This window comes from Adiantum capillus-veneris, chromosome 16, assembly GCF_014529385.1.
Source record: "Adiantum capillus-veneris isolate H3 chromosome 16, ASM1452938v2, whole genome shotgun sequence".
NCBI lineage: Eukaryota > Viridiplantae > Streptophyta > Polypodiopsida > Polypodiales > Pteridaceae > Adiantum > Adiantum capillus-veneris.
This window is the reverse complement of record NC_140946.1, coordinates 119,478,259-119,496,165: the sequence shown is the minus strand read 5'-3', so window position 1 is coordinate 119,496,165 and position 17,907 is coordinate 119,478,259. Positions and strand designations below refer to the sequence as shown.

Genomic DNA, 17,907 nt, shown 5'->3' with positions numbered 1-17,907 from the left:
TTCTTGCGCACATTGCATTGATCAGGGACACCTTCTTTTTTGTAAATCAGTTTGATTAATTTACTAGTGGGAAACTTCGAGCCGAGGAAAACCCACCGAAAAGATCATATACAAGGGGGAAAACACAGAACTATTCGGCTGTACAGTATGGTTAGAAGCATTCATAGGAAAGCTGATATATCTCTGCAGTGATATCACCAACTTCCAAGGTGAAGTGTAACGATTGCCTAAGAGAAAGCTGATCAGGGACACCTACACTAGATTGCACTAGCACGATCCAGTTCTCCTTCTACAGTGTGCAGCATTCAAGAGTCCTGTGAAATGTAAGCAGGAAATAGAAGGCCAAGTAATGTGTGTATCCAGCTTCCCTTCCAATTTTTCTACTCAGTAAATCACATAGGCACATATCATAGTTTTCTTTGAGGACATGCAGTCCAATTCGCCCAACTAAAACAGGATCTGCAGCACCAACACCTAGATTTTCACTCTAGGCGGAAAATAAATTACCAGCAATGTTGCCAAATTGTAAAAAAGGCCCTTTCAGTAACATCAAACTTTAGAAACAATTCTTACCAGCGATGTAGTAAAACCGGAAAGGAGACCCTTCCAGATAATCTGGCCCCTTGCCGATTGCCAAAATAAACTGACCAATTTGATTTAGTGAAAATGAAATAATATATTGAGACACATTTTGTAAGTAGTCAATCCCCATGTCTGGAATAGCCAAAGGAGCATTAGAATCGTCATACACCTGAATAGAAATATTATGAACACTCGCGTAACTCTCATTTAATATATTCCCTGCAGAATCCTTGAGTGTCAGATAAAATCTAGCCGTTCCAGGTGGCTGGAACTCATTTATGTCATCCTCCCATCCACCTGAACTGTGCCGTAGGGAAAGCAGACCTGCTCAAATTCATTGCAAAAGCAAACAAAAATCTGAAATCACAACTTATGAATGTACACAAAGAAAACAACACAAAACATTCATGAGAAATCTGAATGCAATTCATAAACGCAGTTGGCTAAAATTGTGCATCAGACATATACTTTCTCCCCATGACCCCCGAGCAGACTTTCAAAAAATTGGGTGCCTTGGGTCTCAAGGAAGTGAAGCCGAGAATAGAAGGGCGGCCTCACATGCAAGAGGCGGAAACTTTCCTCAGGACAGAACTCACATTAACCAAAATAAAAACAAGTAGACAACAGTCCTATGGAAATTCTACATTGGCTCAAGAGACAACTTGGAGCAAAATGCACTAAAAAGCTTACGGTAATCCTAGGCATTTTTTAATCACCGACGAGAAAGCATGAATCATTCCAGAACAAAATCCATGCGTCAATACTCTCCATATTGATTCGTTAGTGACTCCAGTACTTAGCATGTTTTTCCATTCCTTAGATATAATCAGAAATGTTACGTTCCCAATAAAGAGGGCCCAAACAGACTGAAGTTGAAGCAAGTATCACTAATTTGTCACTCTATAGCTGCACAGTAATCATCCCAAGAATCACAAGACGATGTACAACCACTCCCCAAAGTCCCGTTGTAGCCGTGATAGAGGCTACAAGTCAAAAGCTCCCAAACTCGAGCCTCATGTCACTGTCCCATCAGGAACCGGATCTAGAATCTACCGATGCTCTGCCGCTGCAAGACCCCTAATCATCCGGAAGGTGCACTCCACGAGCCAAGGAAGACTCACACTGTCTGCCGGAGAGAGCCCCGCCCCCCCGCTAAAGCTCAGGGCAAAAGCATCAACACCTCCAACTGCATGACAACTGCCACATAGTAGACCTCCCCTATGAGGTCCAATCACTCTGTACATCCTCAGGCAGGCTACAAAATGGACCGGTCTCCATTACTCTACACACAACCAGCAGCCATGGGACCCCAACCAACATGTGGTCAACTACAAAGCATACGTCCATGATCTGTACATGTCAAGTGGTTCCATATCAGTTACTATCAAAGTCTCTCCTCTATACAAGAGGGCTGCCTCTAACTCAGCAAGGGTGAAAGCGCTCCCAAGCAGAATACTCATAGAGAATATGTCCTCTCATTCTTCGCTCAATTGTGCATCTCCAAAAAAAAATTATTATATCTTTGGTTCCCATTAGCGCCCTACTAGGGGAACTCAAGCATAAATCCTAGTCGGAAGAATCTCCTTTCAGGGCTCACTCACCACCAAGGAGTCGTCCACAAACACTAAGTTTCCCTAGCAATACTGGGCTCGATGGACCCAACCACCCTGCTAGGTGGGGAAGTGTTGCTAAATGGACTATTTTCTTATTTTTCAAAGTAATTTCTATTTTTTGAACTGTGTACACTTGAACTGTAAAAGGTAGGAACTGTAGATCTACTCGAATTGATAGAAACCATCAAGAACGGACAACTCTGATGTGTCATATGATGGGTGCATTAGGCATCGCGAAAAGTTGTACCGTTAGTTCGGTACGAGAGACCGGGAACTGGATATTCCTGATGCGTCACATGATGGGTGGCAAGAGCATCGAAAAGGGGATATTTCATTGGTCTGGCAAGAAATCCGAACCGGAAAAAGGAATACGTGTAGAGACGCAGGCACAAGAATAAAGATGGGTTCTAAGAAGCTTTTTCTAAAAAAGCGGAATATTTTTAAGTGCTTTCCGCGAAAAGCTGATGCTTTCCCGTGAGGAATCTGTGTTTGCATTGCATCTGTGCCTGAGAATTGCATCCACGGACGCCTGGGAAGTGTGTTGTGTGGCATCAGTTTTCAGCTCACTAAGTTTTATTGAGTTTTTTAACAGGTTCACACATTTTTAAAAGATGACCGGCCACCCACTTAATAGTGGACAGCCATTATGAGAGAAGTACGTCCACATGAGATCCTCGAAAATAATTACTCGCACACGACAAAGCTTGAGTGGAATGAATGCAGCATTTCGATCTCAGAATCTATGGACGTGATCGCGATATGGGATTAGTTAAATCGACATCAGTGAGGTCCGGTGCGGATCTAGACGCGATTGATAAATACCTCGCCAGGAATCGCGGTCCTAGATTCTATGTGAAGTGAATGTGAATGTGATCTGAATCTTTGTACAAGTACTGGATGTGTGTTGTCTAGTGCATTGGTACTTAGAGTCAATGTCTACTGGATTGGTTTATGGCCTCTGTCTATTTTGCAGGCGTAGTCGAGGGCGATTACAATTTGGACAGATGACATGGCAGGCTGTACGATGTGCTGACGTGGGAGCTGTATGGACGCCCGTGAAACGCGCTGACAGACTGCTGATTCGGTAGCCCGTATGGAATCTCGCTTTTTGCACTGACTGCTAACGTGGCAGCCTGTACGGACTTCCGCAATTTGCGTTGGTGCTTTTTGTTGGCAGATTTTGGGAACAGTTGCTTTTTGGAACTCTTTGCTTTTGAGTAAGAAGCCTTTGGGACTCGTTGCATTTGAGTTGAACTGCTTTTGGGGCTCTGCTTTGGCATTCCTTGTAAGAATAAAAAGGGCCTAAGGGCCTCGCTCTTCAAAGCATCTCGATTCTGGACGCAAAGTCTTAAGAGCAGAGGACCCGTGGGCAGTTGTAACTTTGATCAAGCATTAATATAAAAATAAATACCAAAAGGGGCGCCAATCTTTGGAGCAAATACCTCTAGGCACGGAACTACGTAGGGCCGTGTCGACTCAAATTGTGAAACTACGATAAAGTTGTGAAGTATTTGAAGGGATTTTCTCGTGTGTCGTGTGAGCTATAATTACAAAAATTATCAATAAATACATGTAGCAGGGCTACAGTGTATACACGCATGGGACAAGCAATTAGTTCCAGTTGGGTTGGAGTTCACACTGGACGGACTTTCGCCTGGGCAGTGACACGTGGCAAACATACGGGTGGTAGTCTAGCCGACGTGGGTCCAAATCACCACGACCACAGTTTGGGGAGTTATTGGCATCATCATCTACTTTGTATGGTCATTCTTATTGAGCATCTTGAGTTCATGCACAGTTCGTTTGCACCATCCCTGCACAGTTGAGCCTCGACACCCCCATTGTACCCGTGAGTTCTGGGTTGGAGCTCAGTGTGCTGCCATGCCAAAGTCTGTACTGGTCGATGTCTCATGTTGTTCAGGTTCCATGTTGAGTCGTCGTGTCGTTTTCTCTTTGCTCTGTTATTCGTTGTCTTCTGTGTTATCATTCTGTTGGAGTGAGATCTCACACACGTTGCACTGAGGAGCACCCACTGTAGAGAGCACGACACATTATCCCGCTACAATACAAGTATGGACTTGCAGATGTAAAGCTCCAAAATATGTGAGATAAATCCTTGGAAGATGGTCGGGGCAGTTGTACGGTCAAAAGGCCTTACCCATAAGAAAAGCATTCCCATGGAATGATGACGCGAGTTTTACACCGATTTTCTGTAATCCTAATTTGGAAATTGCTCGGAGTAGACATCACAGACTATGCACCTGTCATGACCTGCCAACTCATTCAAGGTCTCACCTTGAAATTAGAGTGGAAGATTATCCCGTTTGTGATAGCATCAACAGGCATTTAGTCTACACACTCCCTCCACTTCCTACTCTGGCCTGGCATCCAAAATAGATAAAAACTGCCTTTACAAGTTTTTGAAATTCCTTGAGAAGAGCATTCTTGTTGGACTAATTCTAGCCTTCTTAGCTTTTGCACCACGGATCCATTCCCACCCTTAAGCTGAATGCAATGCTCGATCATTATGACTCCTTGGTTTGCTCATAAGTAGAGATTAAGAAAGCCAAATGAGTTCTTATGGCAAGTTAGGACTCTCTTTCTTCAGTACAGAACCCTTGAAGTGCAACTTGGTTAGCCCCCCATCCTCGAGCTATGAATCATGAGCATGTTCTTCCCCAAACTGACTTTTAAGAGCCAAACCCATCACTTCTAGTGAACTCTCACAAGATTCACTCTCTAAGGTAGAACATTCATCAGAGCTAAACCCATCCACTAAGGTCTCCGACTTTCGGTCCTCCTACCTTACCTCCTTCATGTTATATATGATTGCTCATCCTTTCTTACCAGCTAGTTTGTGTGGGCTAAGCGCTAAAATACTTGTTTTCCAATCCTGCTTAGCTTTCTTAGCAATAAGCCATCGGCAACCCAAAATTATGGGGTAGCCCAGTACAAAAGACTGGATGGCAGCATGCTCAACCCCCATCTCAAGCTCTCTATGTGGCTGAGGTAGTAGCAGCAAGATAATGCTGGCAGGGGGCTGGAAGAAGTGCAAAAAAGCACAAATGGCAGGGTGCAGGGGTGTCCGACAGACTGTTGGAGAATGGTTGTGGGGCGCAAAGGACTCTACGAACAGTATGTAAGGCAGCACACGAAGGGTTTGGAAAGGGGTTGGGCAGATACGCTTGGTCAAAAGAGTTCTCCTTTTCAATCTCCGCTTGAGTACTATTTCCTTTATAGTGTGGGGCATAGGATGTATAGTCCATCTGCCTCTCCATAAGATGATATCTTGGGTACAATGAGAGTACTTTCCATCCACCAAATATGGTGAGTACTTCCCATCCACCAAATATGGTAGGCTTAAGTGAAATAAAGCAATCGAAGGGTTATCATGAAGTCGAAACTGTGTGGTATATGCTGTAAAGGGGCAATTATGTTGATCCAACGTGCATCCTCTGTCCTCTGTCTCAGTCTAGTCTTTGAGCATGCAGCACAGTGCACTCTCCTTGCACGGTCTGAGCCTTGACACCCCCATTGTACCTTGAGCACTAGGTCTAGAGTTGTGTGTGCTGCCAGCCAGAGTCTGTAATTGATACATTGAGAGTAGTCGATGCTTTCACTGGGCTTGGAGTCTATCCTGTCTTGCTGTTTTGAGTCATTTATGTTCTATCTTTCATTCCAATTATCCAGTTTGTGCTATGGGGTGACGTTTCTTGCTTACTGCATTGAGGAGCGTTTTAGTTTTCTTTTACACTTCTTTGAAAGTCATCTGATAGAGTTACCCAATCATGGTTTGTACGCGAAACACTAAGCAACTAGAGTATGAGAACTCTAAGAACGGTGAGGACTCCCATGAGTCTTCTCAGTGGTGACAACAACATTCAGAGTGGTATTTGCTAAGCCACAGTTGAGGCTGCACTAGGCCTTGCCATCTAGTGTTGGAGTCGTTTGTAGTGCCTTGACTACATGTGGAGTGCATCTGAGATCGTGAATCCCATCCCATTTTCTCAAAAATATATTCACAACATCTTTGTTGCGCTTCCTTTTCTCTCCTCTAAAAATTGATGGCTTGTTATTATTTAACAAGTTATTCACCTCTTTTTGAGAGAGAAGTTGCAACCCCTCCAAATTGGACTCTTGCTCCTGCAGTCCAGGTGTGCTCTCACCAGGTATAGGGATCACAAAAACCCAAGTATGCTTATTACCTTGCTCCTACAGACCAGGTGTGCTCTCACCAGGTATAGGGGTCACAAAAACCCAAGTATGCTTATTACGGGTCTCACGATCGAGACTGGGTGCTCCCATGCTCACTTTCCATGCCAAGAAACTTAGTGAGGATGATTTAGAGAAAGCGATGGGAATGCAAAGTTTTCCCATGCCTCTGGCAGATACTAAAACCTTTTAAAATTCAATGTCGAATGCTACAGTGAGTGCTTGCGGGAAGCTCTTGACACCATCCCAATCATTTTTTTATCGGCTTACTTTGTTATGCAGTATTACTTCTTACTTGAGGCTTCAACAATGCAGGTGGTCATACCTAACGCACAAGCTCTCTATGATGCTTTTTTCTGCATATGTCACCGCCGCCTCCTTGTTTTGGGACTTATCCAGCACCCTACCCGTGGCCTCTACATCCTTACCCGCCCTTTTACCTGCAACAGTCCCCCTTCTTCAGAGCATCAGCAGCATGGAGGCCTCATTGCCTTGTCTATCCCCATTGTGTTCTAGTGTCGGTAGCAGTTTGGTTTGGTAGCGTCACTCACCAGGACTGAGTGGTCTGTGATTTGGTCTTGTGGCAGTCAACCCATAGCAAGGCTACAGTGTCACTGGCACCGGACTGGCAGTTACAATTGGTCTTAAGTTCACACTTGGCGGACACTCTCGACTGGTGAACTAGACCATGTCGGTGGTCTAGTGAACCATATGCACCTGGCAAAACACCAAGGAGTGGTAGTCGAATGGACACCGTGGTCAGCCTACCACCACCACTACAGTCCATAGGTATGTGTATTTGTCTGTTCATATATATTTTACTAGTGATGGATAGCCATTGTATATATGATGAGTCGCGAATGAGTTCAGTTTGTGTCTTTGGTCTAGAGTCTAGTCTTTGAGCACGCAACACACTGCTTGCACAGTCTGAGCCTTGACACCTCCATTGTACGTTGAGCACTTGGTCTGGAACCATGTGTGCTGCCAGCCAGAGTTTGTAGTTGATACATTTGAGAGTAGTGATTCTTACACTGGGCTTGGAGTCTACACTGTCTTGCTGTTTTGAGTACATTTATGTTCTATGGTTCATTTCAGTTATCCAGTTTGTGCTATAGAGTGACTTTCTTGCGTACTGGACTGAGGAGCATCCATTGTAGAAAGCACAACATTGTTTTCTTGCTATAACAACAAAAAGATAATCCAATATTTCTAGAAACTTCCACATATCCCTCAGTCCTTTAAAAGTGTTGAAACTTGTTTCCCTGCCTCACTAACTCTAAGAAGATTTATGGCTTCTTTGAGCAATGCCTGTCTACACTTACATTGTCATGTAGAAAGAATTTTACATGAGTATATGCTAGAAAATTGATGCTATTTCATAAGAAATTTATCAAGATGTTCCAATGAGCAAAGCAGCTTGAGTAACCTGAAACAAAAGGAGAAGCTGGTGTCATGAGCAGATGAATATCAAGTACTTACCAGAATCTACAGTAAATGCTAAAGGCGAATTGGAGAAATTTCCATCTTCTGTTCCTACTTGCAAAAAGAACTCCCCCAGAATCTTTGGCCAAAACGTAATCAACCAACAACCTCTAATTTTGTCTAGATCGATGCTAATATTTAGATCTTGGCCAACTTCGCTCATTGGCAAACTTGAATATGTTACTTGTAGCAGAAAATCATCTCTCATATTCTCCTGAGTAGAAGCATTTATGATATTATTGAAAGTATCCTTTGTCCACAGATATAAGGAAGCCATAGCTCCTGCTCTCAATTCACTTACATTCCTTTCCCAGAATGCAAATGAATTACTCAAAGAAAGTGGACCTGAATTCCCAAAAAGAACAATGAAATTAACCATTTAAACGATGGTGAGTTGATGTATATGAGAATAACAATCAAAAAAATAGCTTTGCCAATTTAGGTCAAGAAGCTCTGTATATAATTAAATCCTGTACCTCGGAGATCTAATTAAATCCTATCATATTATGGGTAAGCCTTAGAATGTTATTATGAGTTAGAAGGTCGGAAAGGAACTTTTTAGTTATGTTATCTGTTTATCTAAATGTAACAGGGGAGTTACCAGCTGTCACTACAAATGCAAATGGTGATGCAGCCAAGCTTCGCCTTCCACTTCCAACATACAACAGAAAGTTCCCCGATACTTTTGGATTCAACCTGATATAATGATAACCAACCGATGGTTTTGTGACTTGAGACACCTCAACTGCAGCCTGCTCATTGGAAGATACATCAATAATCTCTGTAATATAGTACGAACTTTGGTTGAATACACCAGTTGCATAACTGATGTTATTTCCAAAGGCATCCATTTCCAAGATCTTCAGTACTGCTGTGCCTCCTGCCTTGAAAACATTTGTATCATCGTTCCACTCAGCTACACAATTTGGTATCGACAATGAAGCTGTCAAATAAGCCCATGAAAATGTAGTTAATACGTAGTGCATCTGTGATCAAGTCAACCAGCTCCTGATAGTTCATCGGTGTTAAAGTCAAAGCAGCTCCTGAAAGTTAACGAAATGAGTACTGTTAACCTGTATAATGCAACACTTTATAAGAAGAGCACTAGATTCTCTTCAGAACAGAAACATCTATAATTGAATTCAAAATGCATGCCCAAGCGTTAAAGCACAAGCATCATGAACGAGAGAAAGAAGAAGAAAGATTGTATTCATGTTTGTAGATGGCCAAATGTCCATCCCTTTAGAATGAAGGAATTGTACAGAACAAATATATAGTCGAAGAGCTCCAGGAAAAATCCTATAGAAATGTAAGACTACTGGGTCAGCACGGTTCACTCCAGGACATCAGTTGGCTCTCGTACAGTCCGTACTCATTGTAGCGAAGATAATGTGTCGTGTCCTCTATAGTGGGTGCTCCGTGCAATGAGCGTGATATCTCACTCCACAGAATGAAAACATAGAAGACAAAGAACGATCAAGCAAGAACAACAGACTCAACAGATCATGAACAGCATGAACATCGACAAACTCGAAGAAACCGATACAGACTCTGGCATGGTAGCACACTCAGCTCCAGCCCAGATCTCATAGGTACAGTGGGGGTGTCGAGGCTCAACTGTGCAGGGATGGTGCATACGTGCTGTGTACAACTCCAGATGAGAGACTCTAGATGACTGACCACACAAAAGTAGATGATCCATAAAACACAAACAACTACGGATATATACAACCATAAAGAGCCACCAACGGCTCACCAATATCTAATCCAGCTAAGCATATCTCTGAACTGTCGTAGTGGTGCGCTGGCCACGGTGTCGATTGAACCACCACCCATATCCCTGACATGTGTCACCAACCGGCAAGAGAGTCCGTCCAGTGTGGAACCTGGCCAACTATGACTAATTGCCTATCCGTGCGAGTGACACTATAGCCCTGCTACAGGTTGCCCGCCACAAACCCACTCACCGTCTCGGTGAGAGAAACAATTGAAACTGCTAAAAGATTATAAAACTGCTAAATAAACCACTACTACACTGCACTACCATGGTGAAAAGACTGTCACTCAGTCACCCAAGAGAAAGATTAGTTGCCACAGCACCCGAAGTATCAGTCTCTGGAGGTGGAGACAAAATTACACTACATATGCCATTGCACCGTATACTATGAGATACGTGGGCATTTCCATTGCCTATTCAAAGAAGGCTTTGGACCTCTAGATAGAGTTATGCAATACCAAGATCAAAGGTGCTTAGGCCTGTACCTACTGGAACTACATCGGCACAGGGATAATCTAATGAGAAGACAAAGAGCACTACAGCCTCAGAGGCAGATCACAGATTTCTTCGGATCGAGAGAAGCAGGAATGGAAGGAGAAGCAAGAGGCCAGCAGCGAGCACAAAGGAATACCCACATTCATACCAAAGGCACCCTCATTGACAGGGCGATTGAGCTTAGGAAATCGAGATGCAGACGCACACTTCACCGGAGGAGACTACAACAAAGGATTAGAAGCATTCTAGCCAGACACCCAGAATGCTCCTAAGAAGTTTATCTAATACTTTGTATTTAGTTTTTCGCATTTATTTTCACACTTTCACACTTTTCAGACATTGTAACAGATTCACCACTTTTGTATCAGTTTGGTCTCATAGGTCACTCTGCCCTTTTTGAAGACGTTAATATAACATTTCATTTCATTGGATGTGGGTGCCTTTGAAGATAGCTTCAAAGATAGAGACATTGTCTTTTACTCAGAGACACATCAAAAATCTGGACAGTTGATGCCAAGTGTGACTGGTTATTTATGGGAGACAGCTTGTCGGCCAGACGCTAGATCCCAGCATGGAAGTCGAGGTTCACGAGGGGTAGCAGTCTTATTCAAGGAAGAGTTGCAGCCGCTATTACAAATTGTCTGGAGAGATGACCAGGCGAGATACATGTGGGTGAGACTGAGAGCTGAGACAGACAGATTCTTATACATGGCTATATCTTACTTTCCCCCTAGCATATCAGTCTATACCTCACCTAGAGGGCAATCCCCTTTCTCTATACTTGATGATGACATATGGGAGTTCTCTAGAGATAGAGATATCATTCTCTTGGGAGACTTTAATGCCAGGACGGCCAACTCCCAAACGGTATTTTATGATACCTCAGAGGAGATGCTTAGAGAGATGGATACATCGGAGATGGGACTTGACAGACACTCACAGGATAAAGAGCACACAAAGTATGGGAGATATCTCATGGAGATGACAACTACGCATGGTCTGGCCATACTCAATGGTCTAGAGATTTTTCCTTCGTCTGGGGGATTCACATGCTTTCCACACAGACATGGGGCCAGTACAGTGGACTTTGTCATGACTTCACCGAGCTTCATCTCTCATATTCAGGATCTCAGTGTGGGCCCTAGGCCTGTTGGAGTAGCAGTGGACCATGCTCTCCTGACTTTTTCAGTCTCTTTCCAGTATAGTGTTTCTCAGACACTACGGAGGAGTGCACACACACGGTATGCTTTTACACCAGAGACGGATTCAATTTATGTGGAAGAGATTTACAGACGGATGGGGGCAGCCGAGCCTGTATATACAGTGGAGGAGATCACCACTTTATTGATGGAGATCTTGCATGGGGCAACAGCAGAGGCATACCCACACACTCAACCAAATCAGAGAAGACGTTCTGGGAACATGCCTCAGAATAGTTGGTATGATGAGGAGTGCAGAGAGATGAGAGTTCAGATTCAGAGCGAGCTTATACTTGGAGTCATTACATATAGACAGTCTCGGATTGCCCTTCGGCGTTTAGTGCGATGGAAGAAGCAGGCGTTTAGTGCGACGGAAGAAGCGGGCCTTTTTAGCCCAGATGGAACGTGATTTGTATCAGCTCTTTTTGAGCCGAGATTCAGGTGAGGCCTGGCGTCTCTTCCATGAGCACTCACCTCCTCCAGTGATTACCTCTCCCGAGATTTGGGGTCAATATGCAGAATCATTATATACAGTACCTGAGCAACCACCATTACCAGACCCTCTAGAGCCATGTCCAGCCACTAGTACCTTCTTTACCACTGAGATGGTGAAGAACGCCATTGACAAGATGAGGACTAGGAGAGCATATGATCATGATGGTTTGGTGGCAGAGCACTTGATACATGCTAGAGATTTACTGTCAGAGGTTCTTGCGCGGTTGTTTACCCGTGTCATGTGTGAGGGACTACCCGAGTCCTGGAGATTATCTACTATTGTACCTCTTTTCAAGGCAGGGGACCCCACGGTGCCAGGGAACTACCGTACTATTATGATAGGGCATCCATTCTTGAACAGCAACTGAGTAAATGGGCAGAAAATGAGGGCATACGAGCAGCAGGACAGGCTGGATTCAGGAGGGGTTTCTCCACTTTGGACCATATTCTTACACTCAGAGCCATTATTGAGGAGGGTCGGGCACATGGGAGACGGATGTATTGTTGCTTTGTGGACTTCCGCAAGGCATTTGACACAGTGCCGAGGGCCAGATTGATGCACAGGCTACTGAAGTTGGGAGTACCCACGGAGATCATATGGGGGATCATGGCTTTATACGGCTCAGTGACTGGCCAGGTACGCACTCTTGAGGGGATTTCTGGCATTGTTCATTCCACTATTGGAGTGAAACAGGGATGTCCTTTGTCCCCTACACTTTTTGGTATGTATGTAGATGAGGTCTCTGACTACATTGACAGAGAGGGTGACAGAGGCGCTCAGCTGGCAGGGACATGGATCCCTTTATTATTATATGCTATGATATTGTGTTGATGTCAGAGTCGCCAGAGGGCATGCAAAGACATTTGGATGCATTGCACAACTTTGCAGAGGATAGTGGACTGTCTGTGAACCTTGGTAAAACCAAGGTTATGGTGTTTAACACCACACCACAATGGGTCAAGAGATCGGCACCTACACTCGTATATGGCCAGGACACTGTGGAGTACACAGATGAATATACATATCTAGGGGTGGTATTCACGGGACCGAGGTTTACCCTGAGGAGAGCAGCAGAGACTAGACTATCCAGAGCCTATGCGGCATTGGGAGGGCTAGAGAGGATGTGTTCGCAGGTTCAGTTTCAAGAACCACGAAAAAAACTATGGCTCTTTGATACTTTGGTTGCTTCAGCTATGCTTTATGGGGTCCAAGTTTGGGGACCATCTGTGAATCATGATAGTTGGAGGAACATGGAGAGACCCTTGGTATTTATGATATCCCGGATGATTAGAGCCAAGGCCTCTGTACCACATGCGATTATTCGAGCGGAGGTAGCCGCCCCTCCTATAGAGATTGAGGCTCTTACCAGATCAGTGTCCTTTATGCACAGTCTATGGGATACACATAGAGGCAGATATACTTGACTGGCTCTTGAGTCTTCTAGACAGTTAGCGATGCAGGGAGATGCATCATGTTGGTATGCACAGATGACCTCATGGTTTCAGAGGCATGGTCTCAGCATGGATAGATTGCCTCCCTTTCAGTATTCCCTGGATGCACCTTCCCTGCCAGTCACACGGACGGAGATCACTAGACTCATTCGTCAGGATCTTATACAGTTGAACACCAGGAGGACATGGGTAGAGCCGATACAGAAGTTGGGCACGAAGACGGCTTTCTACAAAGAGCACCTTCTCCAACATTCAGGAGATGGGTTTGTGACTCGTCCGAACTACATGGACACTCATTTATCTCATGGTCTGCGATGTGCTATTGGTCAGATTCGCACATCCTCACACCAGCTGGAGATTGAGACGGGTAGATTCAGAGGGATACCGCCGGAGTCTAGGATATGTCAACTATGCGGTAGAGAGCCAGAGACAGAGCTACACTACATATGCCACTGCACTGTGTATTATGAGATACGAGGGCGCTTCCATTGCTTATTCTGGGAGGGTTCTGGACCCCTAGATAGAGTCATGAGGTATCAGGATCAGAGGACCCTAAACCCTAATACCCGTATTCATACGAGAGGCACCCTCATTGACAGGGCGATTGAGCTCGGGAGATCGAGACGACCACGACCAAGACACAGGAGCACACCACATCGACGGAGACTCCAGCAGAGGATCAGAGGCATTCTAGCACGACACCCAGATTGTCATTGAGGGCCTATTCTACATTTTCAGATTTCAGATTTCACATTTCACGTTTCACACTTCATTTTCAGTTTTCATTTTTACTTTCAGTACTTTTTGTACTTGTACTTCAGACATGTATTAGATTCACCACTTTGTAATTTCATTTCATTCTCTCTCTCTCTCTCTCTCTCTCTCTCTCTCTCTCTCTCTCTCTCTCTCTCTCTCTCATCACGCCATCTCTCTCTCTCTCTTTACCATGCTTTCGTTTAGGGTTCGCTGTTGTATGTTAGGGTTCACGACCTGTTTTTAGGGCTCGCGACCTGTATTTTAGGGTTCGCGACTTTTTTTTTTTTTTTTTTTTTTTTTTTTTTGGGGGTTGTTGGACAGATCTGCGTTTTAGGGTTTGCTGCATTTTCTGCACTTTAGAAACATCAATCCTCTCTCTCTCTCTCTCTCTCTCTCTCTCTCTCTCTCATGTCATCCCCAACCTCACCTATGGCAACAAGCAAACTCAAATATATGCTTCACTCCAAACGAATTTCCATCATTGAATTGGAAATGAAAGCATGGAGAAAAGAGATGGAAGATTGGAGGAACGCGAAGACCGTTTTCCTCCGAGAAAATGAAGAAAAGGAGAAGAGGTGGAAGGACGAGAAGGATCATCTTCTCAACAAGATCGCCACGTTGGAGAATAGCATTTTGGACCTCCACAAAGAAGTGTTGGAAACACGGTCAAAAAATGGGCTTGAAGAGGGGGAATTTCAGCCCTCTTTGAGGGAAGAAATTGACAACATCAATGAGGAGAAGAAGTCATGGGCCGCGGTCATATCCGAAACGCAAAAGAAAGTAGAGGAGGCCGAAAAATGGATTGAGGTTGCCAAGAAAGGGAAAGGTAAGGAAGCTCCTTGTACACCCACTCTTATCAACATGACCCTCGAAGAGGAACAAAGAAGGAGGGTGCGGGCTCTACATGTGAGGGTAACCGGCCTCAAGGACATAAACAATGTGGAAAAAGAGGTCACAAGCCTCACATCAATGATGGGGGTGGAGAAGCCTTCACACACAAAGGCATGGAGAGTGGGCAAGAAGAGTGAGGGCCCCGGAGAATCTTCAAAGGAAAGAGCTCTCATACTACGCTTCCCTTCATTGGAAGAGAAGAAGGAATTCTTGAGGAAGAGACCTACTCTCAAGAAGACAGGTATTTTCTTAGGCGATGACCTCACTCTCTCACAACTTGCGCATATGAGAGAAGTAATGCCCGAGATTCAAGCGGCAAGGGAGAAGGGGAAGATGGCCTTTTATAGAGATGGTCGGGTGGTGATTGTAGAGCGGCGCTCTACATGACGGTGCGAGACCTATGGGACCACATTGAGGATGGCGACTTGGAATTGTAATGGGTCTATGAGGTTGGATGTTGGTGCCTTTGAGGACATTTTCAGAGACAAGGACATTGTTTTCTTTTCAGAGACTCACCAGGCCCCTGGCCAACTGTTGCCACATGTGGTGGGATACAAATGGGAGACAGCCCACAGAACAGTCACGAGATCTGAGCATGGGAGTAGAGGTTCAGGAGGAGTAGCGGTGTTGTTTAGGGAGGAGCTACAGCCACTACTACATATTGTACAGAGAGATGATCAGGCTAGATACATGTGGGTGAGGCTGAGAGCTGACACAGGTCGATTTCTATATATTGCTATATGTTACTTCCCCCCCAGTACGTCAGTATATGCTGTATCCAGAGGGCAGTCGCCTTTCTCAATTCTAGATGATGATATATGGGAGTTTTCTAGGGATGGTGATATCATCCTCCTAGGAGACTTCAATGCTCGAACGGGCAACTGTCAGACAGTCTTCTACGACACTTCAGATGAGATGCTTAGAGAGTTGGATGTGGGTGAGCTGGGGTTTGACAGATGTTCACATGACAGAGAGCAGACTGAGTATGGGAGATACCTCACGGAGATGACGACTACACATGGGCTAGCCATACTTAATGGCTTACAGCGGTTTCCTGGAGCAGCAGGCTTCACATGCTTTCCACACAGACATGGGGCCAGTACAGTGGACTATGTTATGACACAGCCGAGCTTTATTCCGTGTATTCAGGATTTCACAGTGGGAGCCAGACCAGTGGGCGTAGCAGTGGATCATGCTCTCTTGACACTGTCCGTATCTTTTCAGTTTAGTACAGCCCAGAAATCAGGAGGCAGGTCACACACCCGTTATACATTTACACCAGAGACTGACTCGGTTTATACAGAGGCGATCTGGGATCGTCTATGCACAGTTGCTCCAGGCCTCTCAGTAGAGGAGTGCACTACTTTACTGACTGAGACACTACATGATGCAGCATCAGAGGCATACCCACACACTCAACCGGATCGGAGGCGACATTCTGGGAGCATGCCCCAGAATAGTTGGTATGATGAGGAGTGCAGAGAGATGAGAGCCCAGCTTCAGAGGGATCTTCATTTAGGAGTCATCACCTACAGACAGTCGCGGATTGCTTTCCGGCGCCTTGTGCGAAAGAAGAAACGAGCTTACCTGGCCCAGATGGAGCAAGACTTGTATCAGTTGTTCTTGAGTAGAGACTCAGGCGAGGCATGGCGACTCTTCCATGAGCACTCCCCTCCCCCAGTGATTACTTCTCCTGATGTGTGGGGCCAGTATGCGACATCGTTATATACGGTTCTTGGGCAGGATCCCCTTCCAGATCCTACAGAGCCATGTCCACCTACGAGCACCTTCTTTACCACTGAGATGGTAAAGAGAGCCATTGACAGGATGAGGACCAGGAGGGCTTACGATCATGACGGTCTAGTAGCGGAGCACTTTATACATGCTAGGGATATGCTGATGGAGGTTCTTGCAGTGTTGTTCAATCGTGCCATGTGTGAGGGATTACCTGAGACTTGGAGGTTGTCTACTATTGTGCCTATATTCAAGGCAGGTGATCCTACAGAGCCTGGAAATTACCGCACTATTATGGTTGGACACACACTGGCACGATTGTATGCATCCATTATTGAGCAGCAGTTGAGTAACTGGGCAGAGGGTGAGGGTGTACGGGCAAAGGGACAGGCAGGTTTCAGGAGGGGTTTCTCCACTCTTGACCATATTCTGGCACTCAGAGCTATCATTGAGGAGGGCAGGTCACATGGGAGACGGATTTGTAGCTTTGTGGATTTCCACAAAGCATTTGACATGGTACCGAGAGCTCGACTGATGCACAGACTGCAGGAGATGGGGGTGCCCACAGTGTTGATTTGGGGGATTATGGCTTTATACAGATCAGTGATGGGACATGTACGCACCCCAGAGGGGATATCTGACTTAGTTCACTCCACTATCGGGGTGAAACAGGGTTGCCCATTGTCTCCTACTCTATTTGGTATGTATGTTGATGAGGTGTCTGATTACATTGACAGAGAGGGTGATAGAGGTGCCCAGCTGGCAGGGACGTGGATCCCATTGTTGTTATATGCTAATGATATTGTCTTGATCTCTGACTCACCAGAGGGTATGCAGCGACAGTTGGATGCATTACACAGTTTTGCAGAGGATAGTGGATTGTCTGTAAACCTTGGTAAAACCAAGGTCATGGTGTTTAACACCACACCGCAGTGGATCAGGAGATCGGCACCGACCTTCACGTATGGTCAAGAGATTGTGGAGTATACAGATGCATACACTTACCTTGGGATAGTCTTCACTGGGCCGAGGTTTTCTTTGGGGAGAGCAGCAGAAACTAGACTGACCAGAGCTTATGCGGCCTTGGGAGGCTTGGAGAGGATGTGTTCGCAGGTTCAGTTCCAGGAACCTCGGACAAAGTTATGGCTCTTTGATACTTTAGTAGCCTCAGCTATGCGTATGGGGTACAGGTTTGGGGACCTTCTGTAGGCCAGGATGG

At 45.2% G+C, this 17,907-nt stretch overlaps 1 protein-coding gene across 1 annotated transcript in view; it reads right to left on the bottom strand.

Moving 5' to 3' along the window:
- The window catches only part of LOC147439740 (uncharacterized), a 296,739-nt gene that overhangs the window by 237,258 nt on the left and 41,574 nt on the right, over window positions 1-17,907 (bottom strand). Inside the window, exons 9-11 of the mRNA XM_086485533.1 lie at window positions 8,491-8,832; window positions 7,887-8,234; window positions 574-906 (exon numbers count right to left, since the gene is read on the bottom strand). Coding sequence (XP_086341659.1) covers window positions 574-906; window positions 7,887-8,234; window positions 8,491-8,832 — 1,023 coding nt within the window. The remainder of the gene's footprint in view (window positions 1-573; window positions 907-7,886; window positions 8,235-8,490; window positions 8,833-17,907) is intronic.